At 44.7% G+C, this 25,533-nt stretch overlaps 1 protein-coding gene and 1 long non-coding RNA gene across 2 annotated transcripts in view; one reads left to right on the forward strand and one right to left on the reverse strand.

Moving 5' to 3' along the window:
- CDO1 (cysteine dioxygenase type 1) overlaps positions 1–21,844 on the forward strand; it is a 72,929-nt gene extending 51,085 nt beyond the window's left edge. Inside the window, exon 5 of the mRNA XM_029571254.1 lies at positions 21,073–21,844. Within this exon, the coding sequence (XP_029427114.1) occupies positions 21,073–21,102 (30 nt within the window). The 3' untranslated portion in view covers positions 21,103–21,844. The remainder of the gene's footprint in view (positions 1–21,072) is intronic.
- The window catches only part of LOC115073098, a 130,776-nt gene that overhangs the window by 87,390 nt on the left and 17,853 nt on the right, over positions 1–25,533 (reverse strand). The gene's annotated exons all lie outside the window — the stretch shown is intronic.

The following is a 25,533-nucleotide window of genomic DNA, read 5'->3' on the forward strand; positions in this document are numbered from 1 at the left end:
TGGGACCCTGCGTGCAGTTGCTCACTGGCTTACTCACAGCTTGCACTCCATGTAGAAAATCTCACTAAGGTGCAATATTGTCCAGAAAAGGATCAAGAAAACAAAGGGTTCGATTTTCAAAACCGCATGTGCACATCCATGTGCGCGTGGTTTCCCGTGCGCACACATGGACATGCCAATTTTATAACGTGTGCGCCGGCGCGCGCATGTTATAAAATCCAATGTCCTAACCCCTACCTAGCTACCCCAAATGTTTTTATTTTACTGCTTACTGCTCCTCCGGAGCAGAAGTATTTTCCACACACCGGCCGGCTGCCGGCACGCACTTTCCCGGGACAGTGGCTAATGGCCACTGTCCCAGCTGGCCTCTATCCCGCCCCTCCCCTCCCCACCCAGGCTACGTCCCCTGGCCTGCCCCTTTTTCAGGGATCAGCATTTCGGCACGTAACGGGGCTTAAGCACATGGCCGGGCCCTTTGTAAAATGCACATAGCGCGTGCAAGGCCCGGCCACGTGCGCATACCCTGCTGTTTACATGCAGCGGGCTTTTAAAATTTACTTGAGTATGAGTAGAAGAGGCAGAAAATCAATACAACCCGGTGTCCTTCCATTTAGACCTTTTACTAGAATCAGCAGGAAAAATTTAAAAAGTCCATACATACAAAAAAGTTCAACATAAATTGTTTAATGTAACTTAATTAAAAATATTTAAGCCAAGAGTGAAAAAATAAAAAACATCTAAAAGATAAAAATGAAATTCTTTTACTTTTCTCCTTCCTTTTACTCCTTCATCTTCAGTCACTATATCCTCACCAGTGACGTGGAATTACAGTGTGACCTCCAACATCAACCAATCTGTTGGAAAAAATATTCCAAATCCAAAAATATCAAAAACGGATTCCAAACTTCCCAAAACCTTAAACTGTAATCTAATCATACAAAACTGAGATTCTGGGTTCTGTTCCAAAGTCCTGAAATCTCTTTCTGTTCTCACTTGTCTGGTCACTTGGGCAAAAAGATATCCAACCCCAATCCTCCGGGAGACAGGGGGACCACCCTTCCCTTCAGACCAAGAAGTAAAAAATCTTCAAAAGTCCATACCTCTTCTTCTCCAGTGGAGACTCTGGCTGAATCTCCAATTAGCTCTCCTACTTCTTCTCTATCTGACTCCAACTTCACTCATGATTAGTGCGTGATCTCCAGCTCTCCACACTATCTCTCTTTTCTCCTTCCTTCTCTGTTGAGATCCAGGAGGGATCTCTGATTCTCCCCCCAAAAGGTGGGGCTTAAACAATGGGGGGAATTCTAAAACCAACACTCATCCTACTGCCCCCTAGCTTAGAAACGTATGCATTGAGGAAAAATATTGGTGACGGGCATAGCCCCAAACATACAAAATTACCTCCACATTTCTCACTTCGAAAATTTTGCATGAAGAGTAGTCAACAAAAAAAGTAGTTCTGAAAGGACCCTAAGAGTAATGTCAAGATTGTTGGGTATTTCCTGGAGATCTCGTGAGATTAACTGCAGTTTCTTCCGATTTTGGAGCGGACTTGGATGGAATGGAGAAAGCCATCGGGGCTCCCCTTGGGCTTGGCATGTGCAAGATGCACAAGTGTGCACCCCCTTGTGCGCGCCGACCCCAGATTTTATAAAATCGGGCGTACATTTGTGTGTGCCAGGTAGCGCACACAAATGTACCCTGCGCACGTAACATTTAAAATCTGCCCCCATAGTGAATAGCCACTGCTATTAATTGCATCAGTAGCATGGGATCTTCTTGGTGTTTGGGTAATTGCCAGGTTCTTGTGGCCTGGTTTGGCCTCTGTTGGAAACAGGATGCTGGGCTTGATGGACCTTGGTCTGACCCAGTATGGCAATTTCTTATGTTTTGCAGAGTCTGGTCCCCAATTCCTGTGATTTAGTCCCTTTTCTAGAGGCTAAGGATTGGTTGGAGATTATGATTGGCAAGATTATGTTGCTCTTGTTTTATTTGTTTGTCTATACATTATGATGTTTTATTTTATTTTTCTGTCTATGATTTTGACTGATTATATATGTTTTGGTGTTGTAAACCAGTGGTTCTCAACCTTTTTTCGACCGGGACACACCTGACAGATGGTTCTCACATGCATGACACACTGAACATGTGACTGTCACGGAGCTAAATGTAAACACGCACTCTGCATCTACAGGATCCCCCTAGACCCCCAGCAATGAGTGCAGAGCAGAACTAGGGCATTACCATGTACAACTCGCCATACAAAAAAGATATTCTGGTTCTGATGACATCTCAGTAAAAGTAAAACAAACTCCCTTTACTACCAGGCACAATAGCTTTCCTTATGAAAAGACAGTAATTAACACTAATGCATATCCTAGTGAGAAAACACAACAAATAAGATTGATACAAATGCCTACATGCTAGTAAAATACATCACCTCAGTTACATACTAAGCTGACCTTCACCAAGGACAGAAAGACCACAAATTATAAATATGGAGACAGAAACTGGAATGGAAACCCAAAAAAGCCACTCTGCATGCAGTGCAAACCTGGACAAATGGAAAGAGAAATACAGCACCTAACATAGTCCCAGGATCTGCAATAATGCACACAAACTAATCTGCAGAAAGTTACACCTGTATTATGGAACACACTCAACAGTAACAACCCTATCTATGAAAATGCAACACTACAAATATTAAACCAGGCCCTAAACACTATTACACTACCTATTAGGAAAGCAGAATAAGCCAAGTTGCTATAGAGCCCCACACGGAAATAATTGTAAAGCTATACTAAAAATGTTACAAAGCAGCTGCTGAACAGAATAACATCCAGCAATTAAAAACTCATAAAAATTATTAAAACATGTCCAAATATCAATAAAATATTTCAAAACAGCAGACATCGCATAATACCCAATAATTAAAATGGCAGTCAATCAAGAAAAATAAACTTAAAAAGCCACCTTTACTTACCCTTTCCAGCAACTCTCCTAATCCTTTCCCTTCCAGGCCAATAGCACTCACCAGAATCAGCAAGGGCTGCTGAAGCTCTGTCCTCACAGTCCTCTTCCTTAGCGCCCACAACCAGTCACTCACATACACACCCAATTAGACACACACTAGTCATCTTCCTGACCAGTCTCTCTCTCACACGGAAACACATCACCTCCCTGACTAGTCTCTCTTTCAATCACACACATGATCTCTTATATACAAGCTCTCAATCATACACACCAGCTCTTATAGTTCTCACCCAGGCACCCATTCACACCACCCACACACAAACTCTCACCCAGGCATTCACTCTCACATAAGCTCTCACCCAGGCACCCACTCACATCCACACACACAAACTTTCACCCAGGCACCCACACACATACACAAGCTCTCACACAGACATCCATTCACAAACACATAATCCACTGCCCATTCAACACGCAAAAATCCATCTTTGTTCACAGCACCATAGAAGTCTATCTATTTTACTACTTTTCACACTCAAAATTGGTTAAAGAATTAAAAACCTAATGTCATCCACAGATGACCTCATTCAATCCAATGTGCTGTTAAAGGTGCCCTCCCTTCGAGAGTGTCGAATCACACAGCTATGTTCCATTACCCAGACTTTAACCACCCACTTAGTTTTCCCCACGTAAACCATATTAGAAGGGCATAAAATTAAGTATATTATCTGTGTGATTCACACATTGTATTAGAGCAGTAATAGAAAAGAAACGCAGCGTGGGGCCAGAAATGGTGTGCGTGCTCCAGCAGGCCCTTCCCTCACATGGGCTTCCTGGGTTATAGGAAGCCTATGCAGGAGGAGAAGGTGGGGCACTAAAGGACCTGCTGCAGCAGACACACCATTTCTGGCCCCAAGGCTGCAATTCTTTTCCAGTAATTATTTTACTTGGCAGCAGCGGCCAAGTCAGCATCAGTAGGGCTGAGGATTCATTGAATCTCTAGAAGGCCCTGACCACACCCCACTGAATAACATAGGTTTAGCTGCAGGTCTAGGTGCTCTGCAATCATTCTGCCTTCTAGGCACCAAGTAAGTTTTCTTCAAGTTGCTGGGGCTACTCCCAATTTAGGGGAGTGCCTTTACCCGACCTGGCCAGCCATCTCCTGCGCACTGAGCTCCCCATCTGGCCTCAACCAGCTTTGGAAAACCTAGGCCGTCAAAAACAAGTAAAATCACTAAGAAATTCCCCGGCTTGTTTTGACTATTAGATCATTTCTGAGGTGATATTAGTGTTTAAGGTATTTGATGGATTCCCCTACTCAAAGAGAAACAAAGACACAAAAGGCAAAAACAGTGAGGTGTTTATGAATACCCTTACATACTACTAAGTGCCTCCACTATGGCATTTTAAATAGTTTTAATCAGCTACCATTCTTTACATGGTTTTCCAGCTTCTCCATGTAACCTCTCAATAGATTCAGATTACTTTATTGGCATGACAATTTTACATGTGCTGCCAAAATAATACACAACAAACATTTATACAACAAAACTTTGAGTGTATAGAAATACATTTTTTTGTCTGTGTTCATGAATTCTGCACCACATAGTGCAATATATACCAGAAAAGATGTAATCATAACACACTTCTTTTATTTTTTTCTTTTATGCCAACTCCTTAGAGTTCAACAAATGTCCATTTACATCACCTTTTTAAAAAAATTCTTGTTACTTCATTTTCGAGAATGAACTTATCTTTCTGAGGAAATTGTCCATATATCTTTTTTTTTTTTTTTTTTAAATAATTTTTATTGGAAGGAGAACGAATTAAAAACTCAGGAATCAAAAATACAGTGCCAAAACACAACCAGCCTGTCCAGCAAGCCCAACAAGTCTGATATACATCAATGTTAGACCTCACAGCAGGCGTGCTCCTCCACAAGTTTTCTATTTCTTTTTCACCTGGTCCCTCCCCCCAGAACCCCTTTTCATCCACATACAAACCCCATTCAAACTCCATTCATAACAACCCCCTTCCCCCCCACCCCGGAACCTCCATTTTAGCACCAGGTATGTTTATAACCATTGATAAACAACCCCGCTTGAACCTCAGTAGGAAGCAGTGCATAATAAGCGTGCCAACAAGCACAATACATTTTGTCTGCTGCCCTTGTACCATTAAAAAAGTCCATGAATTCCATCTGGAGCAAAGAGACCATTCTGTTAGTCCAGGCTGCTAGGGTGGGCGTTGCCGCCAGATCAGTCCAGTCAGCCAAAATAGTCTGGTAAGCGAGCATAACGGCAAGGCGTTCAAATTTCCGCTTAGAACCACCACCGGATACGTTACCCATATTTTTATTTATTTATTTTATTTATTTATTTTATTTTATATACCGGCAACCGTTTGCACATCGTGCCGGTTTACAAGTAACTTATAACAAGGAATATATAGGCGAGGCCTTTACAAAGAACAATATGTAACACAGTAACAAAGCAGATAACTAAATAACTTGGGGAAGGAGGGATAGATACAACAAGGGGGGGGTGGGGGAGGGAGAGAACAGATACATAAGGATAAGATATATACATGGATTTGAGGAGCAGATGGTATGTACACTGGTTATATATGGAATTATATAAGTGCAGATAAAAACAGACACATTATTTTAAAGTAAGGGTTGAATGAAGTGTTTGAAGTTCTTAGAGGGAAAGGGGGTTAAGTGTAGGGTGTGGATCCTGGAGGGGATTAAAGGATTTTAGGGGGGTATTGGTGAGAGATGAAGGTAGGGTGAGAGTGTTAGAAGGTGGTGAAAAGGATTGGGGGTATGCTTGGAGGAAGAGCCAGGTTTTGAGATTCTTTTTGAAAGTGGGAGTGGAGGTTTCTGTGCGTAGGTGAAGAGGCATTGAATTCCAAAGGGAGGGGCCTGCAAGGGAAAGGGCTCTATTGGTGGTGGAAATGAGTCTTGTGGATTTTATGGAAGGAGGAATAAGGGTTGCTTGGAGTGATGAACGGGTAGGTCTAGTGGAGGTACGAGGAAGGAAAGGTGGGTTTAGCCAGTTGTAATGCTCGTTGGTGATACTTTTGTGGATGAGGGTAAGCGTCTTGTAAATAATTCGTGAGTGAATGGGAAGCCAGTGGAGATCAATGAGGGTGGGGGTAATGTGGTCTTTTTTTTTTACATTAGTGAGGATACGAGCGGTAGCGTTTTGAAGGAGTTGGAGTATGTTGACTTGTCAGTAGAACGTATCCTGTACGGGGTGTAGGCACATCGGTACAGTTATGGATTGTCTGTAACACTGAGTCCCAAAAGGTCTTCAACTTTGTACAGGTAAACATATGATGATAAAGCTCTCCATTCGCTGCTCTGCACTTACTACACAAAGGCGTGGGCGCCAGTTTCATTTTGTATCGGCACACATCATCACAATAAAAGCAATGTAGAAGTTTGAATTGGACTTCTCTGAGTCCCAAAGCAGGTAATAACCAGTAAAGCGCTGTGAAGCAGGTTTTCAAATGCGCCGGGGTAACCTCTGTACTCAACATAGCAGACCAGCGTTTCGCCAACAAGTCGAGACATGTTGCCTTACGAAACTGCTGTCCCAGCTTTTTCCAGCCAGTGATTGTATTAGCCACCCATGCAGCGTCAAATAGTTTAGTAGCATAAGTTGATTCAGCCGCCAGCACCATAGAGTCCCAAGAGAGAGAGACTGCAGATAGTGACGGACTTGTAGATATGCAAAAAATTGTCTGGGCGGTAGTTGATAAGTATGAGCCAAGGTATCATAGTCCAGTAAGAGATATAAAGTAGGGTCATATAAATGAAAGGCAAACAGTACCCCACAATTCGCCCACGACTGATATACAGCTCTACTCTCAGTTCCTGGCAAAAAGCCCGCATTACCTAGAAAAGGTAGCAAGAGAGAGGCCATTCTCGGTAAGCCTGCAAGGTGGCATAGCCATCTCTAGGCCCGAACACAAGGTGTCAGTAAGACCTTAGGGAAAGTAAGAGTGCTCCGTAACCCAGAGCACAGTTGAATAATCTTAGAGGGGAGTTAGAGCCGAACATGCTATCCAACATCCCCCTCTCACAGTAATGATATTTTCCCATGAGCCATTCCCTTAGAAATGCATCTGGCAAGCCACATTGTAAAGTCTAAAATCTGGTAAATTTAGTCCGTCCTGTTCCCGGGGACCCTCCAAAGTAGTATAAGCCATGCGGGCCCGGCCTCCCCTCCAAAGGAATTTGTGAATGCTAGTTCTGAGTCGTTTAAGATCCCCAGCCTTCAGCCAACAGGGAAGCATATGAAGGAGGTATACAATCTTGGGAACTATTACCATTTTTATTAAAGCACATCTTCTAAACAGCGATAGTGGGAGAGAGTGCCACATTTTCAACTGCGCCTCCAAGCGAGCAATACATGGGGAAATAGTCAACTCATATAACAGTTCCAACCGTCTCGGAACCCAGACTCCCAAAAATTTCAGCTTGTCTGGAGCCCATTGGAATGGAAAGTGGCCAACTCAAGTACCGGGCAGGTGATCATTCAAAGCCAAGGCTTCAGATTTAATGAAATTTATCTTTAACCCAGCCACTAGGCGAAATTATTCAAATAGGCTAATGATGACAGGAACACTCGTACGGGGCCTCCCCACAAATAATAGGATATCATCTGCAAACATAGCAGTCTTTAGGGGGTGGCCATCCACACTAATCCCAGTAAACTGCGGTGCCCTCCGTAGCACAATAGCTAAGGGTTCTAAGGCCAGGACGAACAGTAGTTGGGATAGTGGGCAACCCTGCCTAACCCCACAATGCAAGGAGAAAGAGGCTATGGGTGAGCCATTAAGTAGGATAGTAGCGCTAGGATTGCTATATAGAGTCAGTAGCCATTTGTGAAAATCTCCAGTAATATTGTATCGCTGTAGTGCCCAGAACAGGTAATCCCAGGAGAGGGAGTCAAAAGCCTTTTCAGCATCCAGGCTGAGGACCAGAGCGTCCGCCTTTGGCTTATAACTTAACGCAGCCAGGAGGCGATGGACGTTCCGTACTCCCTGCCTCCTCTTAACAAATCCCGTTTGATCTCCATGAATAATATCAGCAGAACCTTATTTAATCGAGACGCCAAAACTGCAGCTAGGACTTTTACATCTACATTGAGTAGAGAGATAGGGCAGTAAGAGCCCACTTCCAGGGGGTCCTTGCCCGGTTTAGGGAGGACAACGATATTGGACTGATTAGAAGCCGCAGTAATATGATTATCAAGCAGCATACCAGAATAATATTTTTGCAAAGGGGACAGGAGAGTACATTTCAAAATTTTATAAAACTCCGATCCCAATCCATCTGGACCCGCTGCTTTACCTAATTTAAGTGGATGACAGAGTAGATTTCACTCTCAGGGGAGTATTTAATGCCGCTCCTTGCTCCCGTGACAATTGAGGCCACGGAATGTCGTGAAAAAGGGTATCTGCAGCCTCCATATTCATGGATCTGGGGCCATACAGGGACGTGTAGTACTCAAGAAAGCGAGCCGCGATAGCTGCAGACGTAGTCTGATGCACCCCTCGGCCATCTCAGATACCAACTACAGCCGCACGAGTTCCCCGGGGGCGAATAAGATGGGACAGAAGACGGCTGGCTCTATCGCCCTTTTTATATAGCTGGAAGCAATAGTAGCACAGCGATTTAGACACCCGCTGATGTAATAGACTATTGAGCGCTTCCCATGTTCTATCCAAATGGGCCTTGGCGTCTGCCGTCATTCCTGCTATGTGTTGTTGCTGCGCTTTTTTAAAAACAGTTATCAGGCGCAATATTTCCGCGTTGCACTGTTTGTTACGTTTAGCTACATAAGCAATAATAGCGCCCCTCATGACCACTTTCCCCGCCTCCCACACCATCGCAGGTGAAACCTCCGGGGTGATGTTAAATGCTAAATATTCCTTCCAGCACCCCTGTAAATATTTATGAAATTCCTTATCTAGATATAAATTCGGGCGTAAACGCCAAGAGAATGGGGGGCGAGTCTGGGTGCCGCATTGCAGTGTTACTGTCACCGGGGCGTGATCAGAAATGGAAATCACTCCGATAGAGGCTTCAGTCACTATAGGGAAACACTGGTCTGACACCAGTAAATAATCGAGCCTGGAGTATGTTTGGTGGCGGTTAGAGAAAAAAGTGTACTCGGTATCATCAGGATGTAAAACCTGCCAGACATCCAAAATCTGCAATTCTTGGCATAACAAATTAATCCCCATCGTCCGGTCTTTTTTTTGAAACCAGCCTAGCGGATCGATTATCAAGCAACTTATTGGCCACTAATTTGAAGTCTCCCCCCACAACCAGTTGACAGTCTGAGAAATCAGTTAAGTGCTGCACCAAGGAAGTAAAAAAGGCAGGCGAGTACACATTGGGGGCATAGACATTGCAAAGCGCCAGCTTCTGGTGATATAAGTGGTCTACGACTATGACATAGCGCCCCTCTGGGTCATGCAAGGTTTGCATAGGTTGAAATGGCAAATTTTTATGGATGAGGATGGCCACGCCCCGTTTCCTAGAATTGAAAGATGAATAATGACATTGCCCCACCCATTCTTGATGTAACTTAGCATGTTCAGTGTCAGCCAAATGTGTTTCTTGTAGAAACGCCACCTGTGTGTGCATGCGCTTAAGCATAGTAAATATTTTTTTTCGTTTGATTGGGGAGGGGAGGCCATCCACATTCAAAGACACGATTTTAACTGACACCATTGGTACATCTATTATAGAACACATGACAGTAGAACATATATTACCAAACTTCAAGGCCCCCCGAGCCTGGGCCTCAAATAATCCTGTACCAAAGCCTAGAAGCATCCCAATTGAAATGCCCAACTAGGTGCCATAGAAGTACCCCATACACACAGCCCACCCACCCTCCCTTCTTTCTCAAATGCACACATACCACACATACTAACAATCATTCCAAAGAACCACCCTCCCCCTCTCCCTGTCAACACTACCCACCACTGCTCCAAGAGGATTAAGGTCCACCCCCACCCAAGAAAGAACATCTGGGCCTGGGGGTGCCCACCTCTGGTCCTGCTCCCTCCCCCGAGATTTTCTTCAAACAACATCACAACCAGGTATAACCTTTAGAACCCCAACCAGAAAAAGAGAGGGAAAAAACCCCATTAACCCCTGCAACACTTCCCGAAAGAATCAGCATCTAGTTAACCAACAGATATCTCACAGGGCATATGAGACATATGTCTACACCCCAAGTCTCTAGGATATTCGCACAGCAAATGCATGATAGTCTGCAAATCGCTTGGGGAAATAGACACGTTCCTGTAGGACTGAAGTCTCTTATTAGGTGTTCCACTTCGCAAGGCTAAAGGAACATGGGCGAAACCTCCACAGGAAGGCAAGAGGCCTTGAACACTTAGGCTCCAACATGTAGTCATCTGTGGCCCCTGGAACAAGACCCAGGGTTAGTCCATTTGCCACGTGTCATAGGGTTGTACGCATCAGCCACCCTCCTCTCCATGGTGCGGCAACGTCGAGATGAAGCGATCTGCCTCTTCCTTAGAGTTGAGGAATAAAGTCTGGTTGTTGTACTGGATACGTAGCTTCGCTGGGTAGAGTAATGCAAACCTGATGCCATGCTTGTGGAGTTCCATGCAGGCCAGCGCTAGAACCTTTCGCTGGGCCGCAGTACTAGCCGAAAAATCGTTGAACAGCAGAATTTTGCAGCTCTGATATTCCAAAGTAGCTTTTTCTCGATAGGCCAGCAGCAATTGGGTTTTATGGTCCCAGTTCAAAATACGCGCCATAACTGGCCGTGGTCTGCCACTTCCCTCTCACAAAGGGCCCAGCCGATGCACTCTCTCACATTGTAAACTATCAGCCTCTAGATTTAAACCCACTTGGCCTGGGAGCCATTTTTCCACAAAGTCCCGCAGCTCGCCCTCTTTTACCGATTCTGGCAGTCCTATGATCTTTACATTGCTGCGCCGTCCGCGATCCTCCTGTTCCTCGAGTTTAGCGAGAAGGTCGCGCTAGTGGGTTCTCAGATACGCCACCTGCTGCTCCGCCACCAGGGTTCGGGAGTGGGGCCGCGGAGCTCTACCCGTGCCCTTCCGGCTCCCTGCTTGTCATTGCTGGAAGAGCTGTCCATATAACTTAAAAAAAAAAACTGCTCAACTTCTTAGACAGCTCTGTTCATGTTTCCTGGATCAACCATTGTGGGTAATTTTCAAAAGGATTTACACATATAACACTGGGTTTTTTTTTTACGTGTGTAAATGCACCTTATCAGTGTGCGTGGGCTTTTGAAAATTGCTATGAAAAAGGAAGGAATTATGACCAAGTGGGCTGGCTTTGCAAATAACTACACCTTTTTCATTTGTGTGATATGAGAGAAAGACAGGGACAGAGACAGAGACTGAGAGTTACTAGCTATAAGGCCCTTATACCTCTATATGAGGCCCATCTAGTACCTCAAGGTGAGGTTTAGGGAGTAGTGTAGGGGTTAGGGGCCACTTTGACATTCAGAGTGAGTCGTACGAACAGAACAGTACATTCTTGTGAAGATTTGATGACCTTCAGAGTGAGGAAACTCACACAACGATGAGATTTTACAGTGTTCTCTCAACCTAGCTTGATGTTACCCAGGTAGAGAGTCCAAATACCTACATACTATAAGGGCTTTATAGCTAGTCAGTCTCAGTCTCAGTCTCTGTCTCTCTCTCTTTCTTGCAACAATTGTGATACTTACTGAAAAAGTTATTGCAGTAATTCCTATGTGAAGTGCACTTTGTGATAAACAGGCTATTATCATAAAACACACCCCTTTTCCTACCACATGCGATATTTACTGCATTTTGATAAATCCAGGCCTTAGAAAGGCTGCTCTAATTTTTATACTTAACCCCTTTCATGGTTATATTTTATGCAAAACAGAGCACTGTGCTGATCTGTGCCAGTGTAGGCGTCACATAGATGCAAGCAGTGTATAACAAATTATATCTAATCAGGGCCAGAGGAACCACTAGGCGAGCTAGGCCTGTGCCTAGGGCGCCAAGACTTAGGGAGCGTCACCGCCGCTTGCGGCCACTTCAGGCGGCAGAATTTTGAAAGGGCAAAAAGTGCCCCTTCAAAATTTTGCCAGCCCCCGCCTCACCCTGCTTCCCCTTCCCCCCTCCCCCCGTCATGCCACCCTCCTGATGCCCCCCTGGTGGTCCAGCGGAGGGCCCGGGAGCAGTCTGCCGCTCCCAGGTCGTCGGCTGCCACTAACCAAAATGGCGCCGGTGGCCTTTAGCCCCTACCATATGTCAGGGGCCAACCAATGGCACCGGTAGCCCCTGTCACATGGTAGGGGCTGAAGGCCACCGGCGCCATTTTGGTTAGTGGCAGCCGACGACCTGGGAGCGGCAGATCGCTCCCGGGCTCCCCGCTGGACCAGGTGTTTTGTGAGGTTTTTTTTGGGGGTGGGAGGGTGGGGGAGTGGCGGCATGTGGTCCCTGCCCCTAGAGTTGGGGCTGCGACCGAGGGCGGGCCGATGGCAGCATGACGAGAGTGGGGGGGAGGGCGGCGCAAGGCTGAAGGTGCCTAGGGCACCGAATCCCCTTGCACCAGCCCTGTATCTAATGCAAACAGAAAAGAGAATTTTGTAAAAACAGGGTGCAATCATAACAAAAAGGTGCACATCATTTTTGTTTTGAAAAAAAAATAAAAAGCCCAGAAATATACCTAGGAATAAAGCAAAGTGGAAGCAATAGAGCAAAGGCCTACACAGGTGGCTATTTTTTTTTTTTTTATTATTTAATCTTTATTAAGTTTTAATCATTTACATAAAGTATGATTACACACCTTAAACTTCAGACATGATATTAACAAAAGTTTATCTCCAAAGAGATTTCAAATAATTTGTTTACTAAACAATTTAATTTCCAGAAATTATCCTCATTAAAATATATATTCTAATACACTAGTTTTCCCTCTCTTATTATACCATTGCAGGTGGCTATTTTGAAGCTAGTTCTTCTGTTTTAAGTCCTAAAATTCCTGTTTGCCACAGAATGGAGAAACAGTTTTGGAAAACAGTGCTCTGAGCATGTCAGAGGAAACTCTTAAATAATATAGCAGCTGAAGGGTGAGGAAGCTCTGCTCTTGTCCTTTTGAGTATGCCAAAGGTTGCCACCTTGCACCATCAACTTACTCTGCCAAGTTGAGAGTCTGCAACAAGGCACTGTTTGTCCTGATCTTCATTAAGTGGCATACAAGAGAAAAAGCAAACAAGTCAGAGCCCTGGTACCAATATAGGTGGAAGTTGGAAAACCTGTTTCAGTTACAAGCTCAATTTTGGTTTAAAAAACCCAAACAAAAAACAAACCTAGAAATACCTCTCTAAACAAGTCAGCTCAAGCTTTGAGTTACTGCAGAATATATTACAGAAAAGATAAAGATTCTATATAGTTAAGGGTGGGAGGATTCAAATACAATGAAAGCCTATATGGACCTGTAAAATCAAATATTTAGAATTGTTTTTCCTGATTTCCCCCTCCCTTCTCCCATTATTTACTGTATGTATCCTCTGCCTTAGATGGCATGCCTTGCCTGCTGGCAGGCACCATCGCAGTAGCAGCAACTATCGTCTTTCCTCCCTCCCTGGGTCTAAATGCCCACAAGCCCTACTGGCCCTGGACAGCCCACTCGAGCCGCCTTCTGCCGCACTGTAATATGCGCCACTACAGTCTGTACCACAGAGCTGGCCTAGTCTTTACAGATTTTTTAAGGGTCAGATGAAACTTGTACACAAGCTTGTGGAAGAAAGAGGAAAACCGAAGAGCAAGATGGAGAAAAGTGCTACCATGGGGGCTAACCATCAGGCTTGCGGCCAAGAAGGAATTTTTTTTTTCCACTGTGCTTCAGAAATGGCTGCAACTGCAAAGTGTTGTTTGCCTTTGCATTTAGGGAAATTCTTGGTTAACTAGCAGTGGGTTGGAATTCACTGACCTCGAGACTTCTTTCGTAGAAAATTTAGCCAATAAAATTTATCACCACAAGGGAATAAAAATAAATGTATCCCAAGTTCAAAAAATGATGTGCATTTCAGTAACCCCCAAATTAATTCTTTTCTTGTAGATTTTTAGGCTATATAGTCCTAACTTTCTGGCACATAATAATTGGCTTCATGTCAGTATGCATGAGGTTCATTATTCCTTTTCAGATACACAAAGCGTATTAATGCTAATGCAAGTGCTCACATGCACTAAACACCTGAGGTACCACCTAACACGTGTTAAGGTGGTGGTAACATGTTTGTGTTAATTTTAATGTGGAGATTTCCCGATTAAGTGCATGAAGGCATTGAAATATTAATAAGTTCATAATATGCATAGTACAAAACATTTTAATGTAATGTGGATCGTGTTAACACATGCATCCTCCTTATTGCTGCTGTTACATAAAACCTTTGACTATACCTCTAGAAGTGTAGTTATAATTTTTGCATTAAACATACACAGTAATACAGATTTTAACATACATTATTTAAAATTTGAGTATTCCCATTTTTGTGACTGCTCAGCCACTTCAAAGCAGATTACATTCAGGTTCTCCCTGGCCCCAGAGAGTTTAGAATCTAAGATCATTTACTAAGCCACAGTATTTTCTGCAGAGGGGGAAAATCCCCTGGGATTTACTAAAATGCAGCTTAGTAAACTGTGCAATATTTTCTCCTTGCAATATTTGGTATAATACTGTGGGGGGAAAAATACCACAGATTAGTAGCCCCCAAAAGATTCCATGTGATGGCAGCCCCATAGCCCGGGGCTGCCATCTTGTTAAAGGGCACAAGTGGCCCAAGGTTTCTCCCCAACATGAGAAAAAAGAACTGGGGGGTCTTGTGAGACCCCCGACCCAATTCTCTGCAGCCCCTAGAAGTGGCCCCAGTGAAGGAAATAAAAAACAAAGACTTGTGACAGCCCCCCCCCCCCCCCCTCCAAACCCTCCCCCTGACCTCCCTCTTGGCCATTCCTTTGTATACTGCGTGACCTGGTGGCCTAAAGTGCTCCCTAGGCTCCTGACCCTGCACCAGCACTGTAAAGATGGCACCGGCTGGCCAGTTTTCTAATTATTCTCCTATCACGCAATAGTGGCATAAATAGAAAACTGACCAGCGCAGCCAGTGCCATTTTTTTCAGTGATGGCATTCCAGGCCCCACTTTTCCACTAGGGACTGAAAGTTACAGCCAAGGGGGGGGGGGGGAGGGGGGGGAGGGGTTGGGGGAGGGGGGTTGGAAGCTTGGGGAAAAATCTTTGAAAAAAAGGGGCAGTGTTTGAGGGAGGGGGGGAGGGCTGCGCCGCGAGTCTATCTTTGTTTTCTTTTATTTCCTTCACTAGGCCCACCTCTGGGGCAGCAGGGGGTGGGCTGGGGAGGTCTCACAAGACCACTGGGTTTTTATTTCACACTTGGGGGTTGGGACTTTGCACCCGCTCGGGCCCTTTATCTCACTGCCCTGGGAATGTCAGGACAGGCTTTCGCCCTCTGATGTCCCCAGGGATAGTTAGCTACAACTCCAGAGTTGAAACTAACTTTCCTGAAAATAACATGGCTTACAACTTTTCAGGCAAGCTGCATTATTTTATTTCTAAGAAACTGCCTAATAATCAATTGCTTTGCATACAAAGCAGCTCATTACCATTCTTGCATTATCAGGGTGGAAAGTACCACGTTATCACCGCATTAAGGCCTTTACCGCATGGTAAACATAAATAAGGTTATGGAGAGTGAAGTGACTTGCCCAAAGTCACAAGAAGCAGCAGTAAGGTTTGAACCCTGGCTTCCCTGGTACACAGCCTGCTACCAAGCTACTCTTCCACTCTCCTCCATTCAACATGCTTATTTAATAAAGGCTTTATGCCCTATAGCGCATTCAACATCTTGCAATACCGTGCATTACAAATGCTTATTACCAGGCATTTTTGTAAATAGGCCCGAAAAACACTCTGCTGATGTCAGCAAATTCTGCGATTGGGAGGAGGAGGAAGCATATGGCACATGCTCACGGTATGACGACAGTATGAACTAAGGGCAAGAAGCCAAAATAATATGTCCACTCTTTCATTTGCTTGGTCTCTTAAATGTGTTCTGACTTCTCTATACATCCCAGTTCCAGAGAAAACAATGGGAGGAAAACAACAGTAAAATACACGTAGAAAACTAGATAAATGTACAAACCAAACGAGATAAATGTACAAACCAAACTGATATACGTGCCTAATTGTAAACCGCTGTGATGGTGTATTACTAAACAACGGTATAGAAAATGTTTAAATAAATAAATAAATTTGCCTTGAGGCAAAATCAGTGGCTTAGCAAGGTACAAAGTCATAGAAGGGTAACATATTTTAAAACCAAAATCCTCCTTCTTGTCCATATGTACACTATGCTTTCTCCTTAATTGATGAATATTCTTCTGCTGATAAAGGTTGAAACATTGGGTCTTCAGATGGCAAAGCACACCCTTCCCTTGCTCAGAACATACAATGAGCTCCTGCAACGCTTTCATGACCTCACAGCTCACAAGTGTTCAGCATATCAACACAGGACAGCAAGGGCAATAAAATGGAGCTTCATCTTCTCCGCATAAGGGCTCTATTTCTGCATTGCCTTCCTACGGGAATCCATACAGGGTACAGGCTACTCTTCCTTCATATATGCCACTTGTGCCAAGACCCAGGGGGGACCTTGTACCCAGCATCCACCCCCCACACTGGAAAAGTAAAGTCTATAATAGAAAGTCCCTCTCACCTGCCACTTTTTTCAGCTTTGAAGATGTAGGGGAATAATCCAGGTTGACAGATGTGGAATCAGCCATGCCATGAACAAAGGGTTTGATTATATGTGGAGTCTGAAGAGAATTAGCTGCAACCCATGCTTCATATGCCTTTTATAAAAGACCTCTTTTCATTGTGAAAAATAAGTACAGAACGTATTTCAACTGTACCAAGGGAACACAAAACAAAGTGTCTGTTTAAATAGCTCTGCTGCATCAACTCTTGAAGTGGTGCTACACAGTTTAAAATTGCAGAGATCATGTGCTGCCGTAGTTAGCCTGGCAAACACCTCACTAGGGTGACAAATAGAAGTAAAGGCACTGCTACGCATTCTCTCCTGGACCAGTACAGGTATACTTCATGATACTAGCAGCAGAGAGAGCCAAGTATAAATGTATTTTCATTAAGCAGTATTTGAAAGGGGAAGACAGCGGTTTTATTTTGAAAGCTAAATCAATAGGATCTAGGAATGAGAAAGCAGGAATATGCATGAGACCTTACATTTAATCCTCTGTTTTTATGACGTAGCTGTATAGAGATAAGAACATATGAGCATAATATTGCCATACTGGGTCAGTTCAAAGGTCCATCAAGTCCAGTATCCTGTTTCCAACGGCGGCCAATCCAGGTCTCAAGTACCCGTCAGGATCCCAGAGAGTAGATAGAGTCCATGCTGCTTATCCCAGGGATTAGCAGTGGATTTCTGCAACTCTACTTTAATAATGGGCTATGGACTTTTCTTCCAGGAACTTGTTCAAACCTTTTTTTAAACCCACCCAACTACACTAAGAGCTTTCACCACATCCTCTGGCAATGAATTCCAGAGTTTAATTATTCATTGAATAAAAAAAATTCTTATTAGTTTTAAATGTACAACTTAGTAACTTCATTGTTTGTTCCCTAGTCCTTATACTTTTTGAAAGAGTAAACAACCGAATCTACTTTTCTCATTATTTTATAGACCATCTCCAAGCTGAAGAGTCCTAATATCCTTAGCCTTTCTTCATAGAGGAATCGTTCCAACCCCTTTATCATTTTGGTTGCCCTTCTCTGTACCCTTATTCTGCTATATATTTTTTGAGATGTGGTGACGGAACTGTACACAATACTCAAGATAAGGTTGCACCATGGAACAGTATAGAGACATTCTCCATTTTTCAATTTCAACATTTCAACATATAATCAGCAATGATGCCTAGATCCCTTTCCTGAATGGTGACACCTAATGTAAAATCTTTCATTGTTGCAGCTATAATTTGGGTTACTTTTCCCTAAGTGCATCCACATTAAATTTCATTTCCCATTTGCATGTCCAGTCTCCTCTTGCAATTTCTCACAATCCTCTTGTGATTTAACAACTTTGAATAATTTTGTGTCACCAGTAAATTTGATCACCTCATTCGTTGTTCCCATTTCCAGATCATTTATAAATATGTTAAAAATCAGTAGTGGCAGAACAGATCCCTGGGGCACTCCACTATTCACCTTTCTCCCATTCAGAAAATTTACCATTTTGCCCTACTCTCTGATTTGTATAATTTAACCAGTTCTCAATTCATAATAGAACACTACCCCCATCCCATGATTTTTTAACTTCCTAAGAAGTCTCTCATGAGAGACTTTGTCAAATGCTTTATAGAAATCCAGATACACTATGTCAAATGGCTCAACTATATCCATGTTTATTTATGCTCTCAAAAAAATATAGTAGCTTGTAGAGATGTGAATCGTGTGCCCGATCGTCTTAACGATCAGGTTCGGATGGTGGGAGGGAAAAATCGGATCGTTAGAGATTGTGAATTGGAATCGTTCCGATTCCAATTCACATTGTTACATTTTTAGTGAGGCCTGAGCAGATAAACAAAACCCCACCGACCCCCCCCCCCCCCCCAAAAAAATGTTAAATTACCTAGTGGTCCAGTGGGGGGGGGGGGGGGTCCCCGGTGCGATCTCCCGCTCTCGGGCCATCGGCGCCATTTTGGCTACCACTGATAAAAAGGCGCCGATGGCCCGAAAAAAAAAACCCACCCCGACCCTTTTCAAATTACCCCTTTGCTTCTCCTACCCTCCCGACCCCCCCAAAAACCTTTTAGATGTACCTGGTGGTCTAGCGGGGGGTCCAGGAGCCATCCCTTCAATCGTGCCGGTGCCGGTGCTGGAGGTTTCAAAATGGCGCCGATCACCTTTGCCCTTAACTTGTCACAGGGAGCGACCGTCGCTCCCTGTGACAAGGTAAGGGCAAAGGCGATAGACTGCCAATATGGCGCCGATCGCCTTTGCCCTTATCTTGTCACAGAGAGCGACCGTCGCTCCCTGTGTCACAGATGATGTCATCCCTTGTCAATAATGGTGCATATTTCAAGCCATCTAGACATAGTCACTGCAATTTTTCACCCATTTGTGTCTCCCATTGTTTTGGGAAATCAGGAATGTGGGTACAGACAGCAGATTCAGCAAATATGTGGTTCTTGGCTTTCTAAAACTAATAGGGGTGAGCATTTCATAAAATGAAAATGCAAAATGCAAAGAATAAGGCCAAGATTTTCATTTGGGTGCCCCAAAATAAAGCGGGAGCACCCAAATAAAAAAAATGTATTCATTCCATTTGTTTAACCTAACGCATCAGGCCTAGGTCTGGGCCTGAAAGTGGGGCCTTGCCTAGGGCACAAGCCAAGGCCCAAAGCAAGGGGCCACAGCCTAGTCCTGAGCACAAAGCCGTGGTCTCGGCAGAAGCAAAAGCCAATGCTGGGGCCTCAGCCGAGACCCCTGAAAAATTTAAAAAGACCTTACCTGATCCATTGGGTATCCGACAAAGGCTGGGTCCTGATGCCTGGGCTTTGAACTGGACCCAGTGCTGACACCGCAACCCAATCCAGAGTCCAGGTCCTGATACCTTGGCTGGACCCAGGCCCGACGCCACGGCCCAGACCAAAAGCTGGGTCCCAATGCCAAGGCCTCGATCCAGACCCAGGCCCAATACAGTGACGAGAACTGGAGGCGAAGTCCTGATGCCTGAACCAGGACCAGGCCTGATACTGCAACCTGACCCAGAAGCTGGGTCCCAATGCTGGGGCCTCGGCCTAGGCAGGCCTGATGACATGACCCAACCCAGAGGCTGGGTCCTGATGCCGGGACCTCAGCCCGGAAGCTGGATCCCGACACCTGAGCTTCAGCCCAGGGTCAGACCCAGGCCTTGGAGCTCCTCTTCATTCTTTGGTGCTTAAAAGCCAAATGACAAAATCCACTTGGGTTGCGCCGGGGACCCCAGCAGACAGCATCATTTGGCTTTCAAGCTCAAAGAAATAAGACAAAGAAGAGGAGCTCCAAAGCCTGGGCCTGACCCTGGGCTGAGGCCCAGACATCGGAACGCAGATTCCGAGCTGAGGCCCAGGCATCAGGACCTGGCCTCCAGATCAAGGCCCTAGCATTGGGCCCTGACCTCCATGTCAGGTCACAGCATCAGGCCTGAGCCCGGGCCCTGGCATCCTGATCTTCACGTGTCGGGCCTGGGTCCGAGCTCCAGCCTAGTTCCAGGCCCAGGCATTGGAACTCAGCCTTCAGGCCGGGTTCAAGTGTCGGGCCTGGTTCCTGGCATCAGGATCCCGGCCTCCAGGTTGGACAGCAGCATCGGGCCTGGATCTGGGCTCCAACCTAGGCCGAGACCCAGGCATCGGGACCTGACCTCCAGGCCAGGCCTCGGCATCAGGCCTGTGTCCTGATCTACCATGCCCTTTGCTTATACAAGTTCAAGGCTTCGGTCTAGGCCTCTCCAGCAGATCTCCACCAGACCGGGTAAGTGGGGGCCAGAGAAATCCTGGCCCCAGCATTTTTCCAGGTGGGTGGATGGTCTTGTTTTCAGTTTTTGGCCGTTTGTTGTTTTTTTTAATGTCTGATTTGTTTTTTTTCACACGGATGAAATGAATCAAGCAATCCATAAACCAAAATTTGTAGTAAAAATTCCTCCTGAAAACGAACCGAAAACCAAAACAAATTTTTTCCCCCTGCACATTTCTAAAAACTAACATCAGCATGTTGTAGTATTCCATCTTGGTTCCCTGAAGTTACCATGAGTTGTCACAGATGTAGCATGAATTGTCTTTAGCCTGTGGATTTGGACCTGGAACTTTATCTCTTGTATTACATTAAAAAAAACACAATTGTTGCAGAACCAAGCTAAGTGCAACAACTGTAGGGAGAAAACAGTTTTTAACATCATGCTCATTACATGGAGACAATGATTTAATTATATATATCTATGTCTAATTTTTTGACAGGAAACAGCACTGTCACAAGAGAATAACTGAAGAGAAGGACATCTCTGTGGATGGAGCTTGTACATATTTGACCAGGGATATAAGCTTAATATTTCAATCCATTGAACAGCATTTGAGATAATACATCTATAGTAGGTGCCCTGCTGGCCACACGTTCTGTAGTAATCTCAATATAAAATTAATCAGTGAACATTTTGGTACTAGAGCAGGGGTTCTCGACTCTGGTGCGCAAATATCTGGTTTTCAGAATAACCAAGATATGCAAATTAACCTGGTTCTTGGGCCAAGTATATATTCATTTTTGATTCATTGTGAACATGCTGAACATGCTGGAAACAAGGCCTGTTTGTGGCCCTTTCGGATCAGAGTTAAGAACATCTGGACTACAGCCAGGACACCCTGCAAAGTGGTGACTGTTTCAGAATAAATTGATTCCAGTTTAATTCCACATAGGTAATGTGCTAGAATATAAATACCAGGAATATTCTTTAATAGTTTGCCTCCTTTTTCTTGCCATTTTTAATAGGCCTTTCTGAACATTGGCTCTGTCAGTAATGCAATGGTATGGTCATAGAAAAGCTTTTTTAAAAAGTGTCAAATTGGCATTAACAAATTTGTCTCTTGTTGGAGAATTGTCATTTTTTATGAATATGCCACAAATGTTGTCACTCTGTTGTAACAAAATACATGTTTAATTCTGTATTTTCAGAGAAACTGTCATATACTAAATCCGGTGTCTTGGCAAAGAGTAATAAAATTCATTTTGTGTACATTGGGGTTTGTAAAATAATATTTGTGTTCATGGTTGTAATGAGTGGCATGAGTGTGAGCCCTTAGTGCTGTGACAACTGCCAAACGCGCCCTGGAGTGGGACAGGCTGGAGCTTCACTTGTACCAGCCGCCTCCCCCGCAGGTTGAGTCATTGGGTTCTGGCAGCCGGCAGAATTTTGCCCGACCCCCCTTGGGACCCACCCAACGAGAGTCCAAGAATAAGCCAAGGTCAGGGCAGGCAGCAGACAGGAGATACCAGAAGCAGGCCCGGGGTCGGGGCAGGCGGCAGGCAAGCAAGGTTAGGTCCAGGTCCAAGGCAAGAGGTCAGTACCAAGAAATCAGGCCGATGAAGGGGCAAAGACAGACGAGGAGAGGCTGGACGAGGCAGGCTGGGCAAGGCAAGGCTGGAACAGGATCGCAGGAGCAACACGCAGTGCTCTAGGCGGGAGACCTGTTCCTGAGGCGCCAGCTGGAAGCACAGCTGGGGTTTAAATCCCCAGTTGATGCTGACAGCATCTCCCGCCGCCTCTGCTCCTTTCCTGCCGCGGGGCTTTTATCTGTTGGCATGCACAGAGGGGCAATGGCGGCATCAGGACCGTGTCGGGAGCTGGGGCTTGCTGGTGAGTGCAGCCGGTCCCGGGCTTACCCTGTGACCGGCCAAATGTAACATTGGTTTGGCAACTTCTTATGCACCGTTTTGATATTTAGGAACTATCTGTTTTTTTGAGCAAAAAGGCTTTACAAAGTTAACCAAAATACAACTCTTCAATTATAAACATTACTAACATAATACAAAGTGAAATTTCTAACAATTAAATATGGATCTTCCTCAAAAAGAATATCTCAGGTCACCCTCAGCCCTCTTTTTTTTTTCTACCCACCCCAACCCTGGCCAGCAGACGTCACTGTCCCTGTCGTAGAACACACTTTGTAAGGAGTCATCCATACCCCTCAGTCCCTCCCACCTGAAGAGTCAGGATTGCATGCCTGAAGACTATCTAGCCCAACCATTTTAAAACACATTGAGATCACTTTGAGGAAGCAAGGGGAGAGTAAGGATGTTTGAGTTTTACACTCTGGTGAGGCCTCCCAGCTTCCTCCAAAAGAAGTTTCTTTTAGAAGTGATGCCTCACAGTGCACTCCCTGCCAAAGGGTCCTTCTCCTACTAATTTGGAGACAGTGAAGGCAGAAGATGTATCCAGTTTAACTTTTAAAGTATTTTTTGGACTTTAGCAGAGTTGGGAGGTTTTTGGATTCCCCTTCCCCAATGGGATTGCAGAGCTGAGATTTAGCCTAATTCCATTTGGCTTTTCCCCAAGAGAAGTGCCCCAGAAATATCAATAAACAAAGGATTGAAGAACAAGAACAGGAGACTTCAATCGGATCTCCACACTCCAAGGGACCGAGGAGAAGATGAACAAAGGTAGGATTTTGCAGTAGAATTGGGGACCCCTCCATTAGGATTCCCTCACAGCCGCTGGGTACGTTGTGCACATTAAGAATCACCATGGGGCTACCCAGAAACCTGGAAAAAGGGACATCTATTTACCTAGAACCACACATGTACCATAGTATGGATGGACGAACTTTAATTTGTGAATATTAATCAATAAACTTTTATTTAACACTCAGACCTTGTCCTGTCTGAATTCTTCAGCCTCTCAGTCATGGGAAGCACTAACACAGTATACACACACTGGGAACCTTTTCACATTGTCTGGGCCATAAGCGAGAGCTGCCCACCCTCCTGGGGATTGAGAGTCAAGCGTGGGCTGGAATTGCTAGCTGGAGCAACCCCTGAAGAAATAAATTTGTTATGTATCCTCCAAAAAAGGGGCTACACAGTTGTCACTGTTGAACCTTTGGTTTCAAAATACATTTTCCTGTCTAAATAAATATGGAATTGTTTATGAAAGTGCTCAAGTGTGTGTTGGTGTCTCCTCCTCATTCTCCCTCCTCTGTCTTTCCCATCCTCTACTCTATACCTCCTACAGCATTTCCTTCTCTAATAACCTCATCTTTCCATCAGTAACTCCCAGTGCATCCTTCTGTGTTGCCTTTTTTAATAATACCTTAGCCACTTGGTGGTTTATAGGGAAGATTCCAACCCCTTTCCCCAGAAGTCCACCAAGTTGAGCTCTTTTACCTTGACTGTCCTTAGGGAACTGTCATGTAATGCCTTGGTGCTATCCCTACCATCCACTGAAGGTTAACCCTGTGGACACTTGGAGGGTTCTGCCAAGCACTGCCATAGGCCCACCTAACTTGTTCATATGTCCTACATTGGCAGCCTCCCACATGTCAACTGAGTTCCTGTTTGGCTCTAGACAAGAACACCATCTGCAAACAATGCCTTGGTGATTTCTAGGTACACTGAGAGCTCATATAATCCAAGAATCACAGCTCCTTTAAAATGCACCCAGAGACCAAATGCAAATAAATACTGGGATTGTCAATCAGTCACAGGAGCTAACAAACTAAAAAGTTTAACAACAAAAAACAACAGTGAACAGAAAAAAACATATAATTTGCAAGCAGCAACAAGAATTTATACAGTTAATGCTAACTAAAAACTTTACTGAACTTACCAGTACCTAGGAGGTTTAGGATGTGCAGAGCTGAGACAGAGATTTCACAAAAATCTAGGGGTAGGTTTTAAAAAGGTGCGTGCGGGCGTACATGTGTGTGCTCTACCCGGCGCACGCACATGTACACCTGATTTTATAATAATTGTGCACCTTGCACACGCTGAGCACGCGCCGAGCCGGCACCAAGCCATGCAGCCTTCCCCCGTTCCCTACTCCCCCACCCCACCTTCCCTTCCTTTCCTCTACCTCCCCCACCCTTTCCCCCCTACCTTTTCCTTTTTGGTTTTTTTGTTGCAAAATCTACTTCAGCTTTGGGGCTGAAGTAAATTGTGTGCGCCGGCCGACTGCCGGCGCGCGATCCCCAGCATAGCGGCAAATATGGCAGCTGTGCCGAGAGCCTGCCCCACCCACACCATGCCCCCAGACTGCCCCTTTTGTAAAGCCCCAGGTCTTACATGCGTCCCGGGGCTTTACGTGTGTCGCCGGGCCTTTTTAAAATAGTCCCAGCGCGCGTAAGACAAGTTACACGTGTAACCCTTTTAAAATCCGGCCCCTATTTCCTTTATATTCCAGCTAGACTGAGATTTTCTGGCAAATTCTCTGCTAGGTCACTGAAGCTGGTATTGTACAATCAATAGAAGCCCAAGGCACAGGCTTCTTTACCAATAGCAATAAAAATCTTGCAACATTACACCACCTTGTGGGTACTGATTAATCATGCATTCCATGCCTCCTTTGGATACAATGGAAAGTTAACCTTTCAGTCCTAGCTACCAACAACTGCAGGGCACAACAGGAGTTAGGTTGCCACCTGCCTGTCAGTTCAAAGACTGCAAAGGAAAGAAAGTCTTATGAGGAAATAAAGAGGTCCCGTGCAAAATAAGAAATCTCAACATGTGCAAAGATAGCCAACACAGGAGCCCTTTAGCATTCATGCTAGAGTCATAGCACATAGCTCACTATTCCAAGTGCACATTAAATGGCCTTAGTGTGTACTTTATTATTTGCACTATTTATAGCCCACATAATTCACAGTTTTTAGCGGGTTACAGAACATTCACAATCAGTTACAATCAAGACAAAAAACAAATGCATAGGTCCC

Source organism: Rhinatrema bivittatum, chromosome 1 (genome assembly GCF_901001135.1).
Source record: "Rhinatrema bivittatum chromosome 1, aRhiBiv1.1, whole genome shotgun sequence".
Lineage (NCBI taxonomy): Eukaryota > Metazoa > Chordata > Amphibia > Gymnophiona > Rhinatrematidae > Rhinatrema > Rhinatrema bivittatum.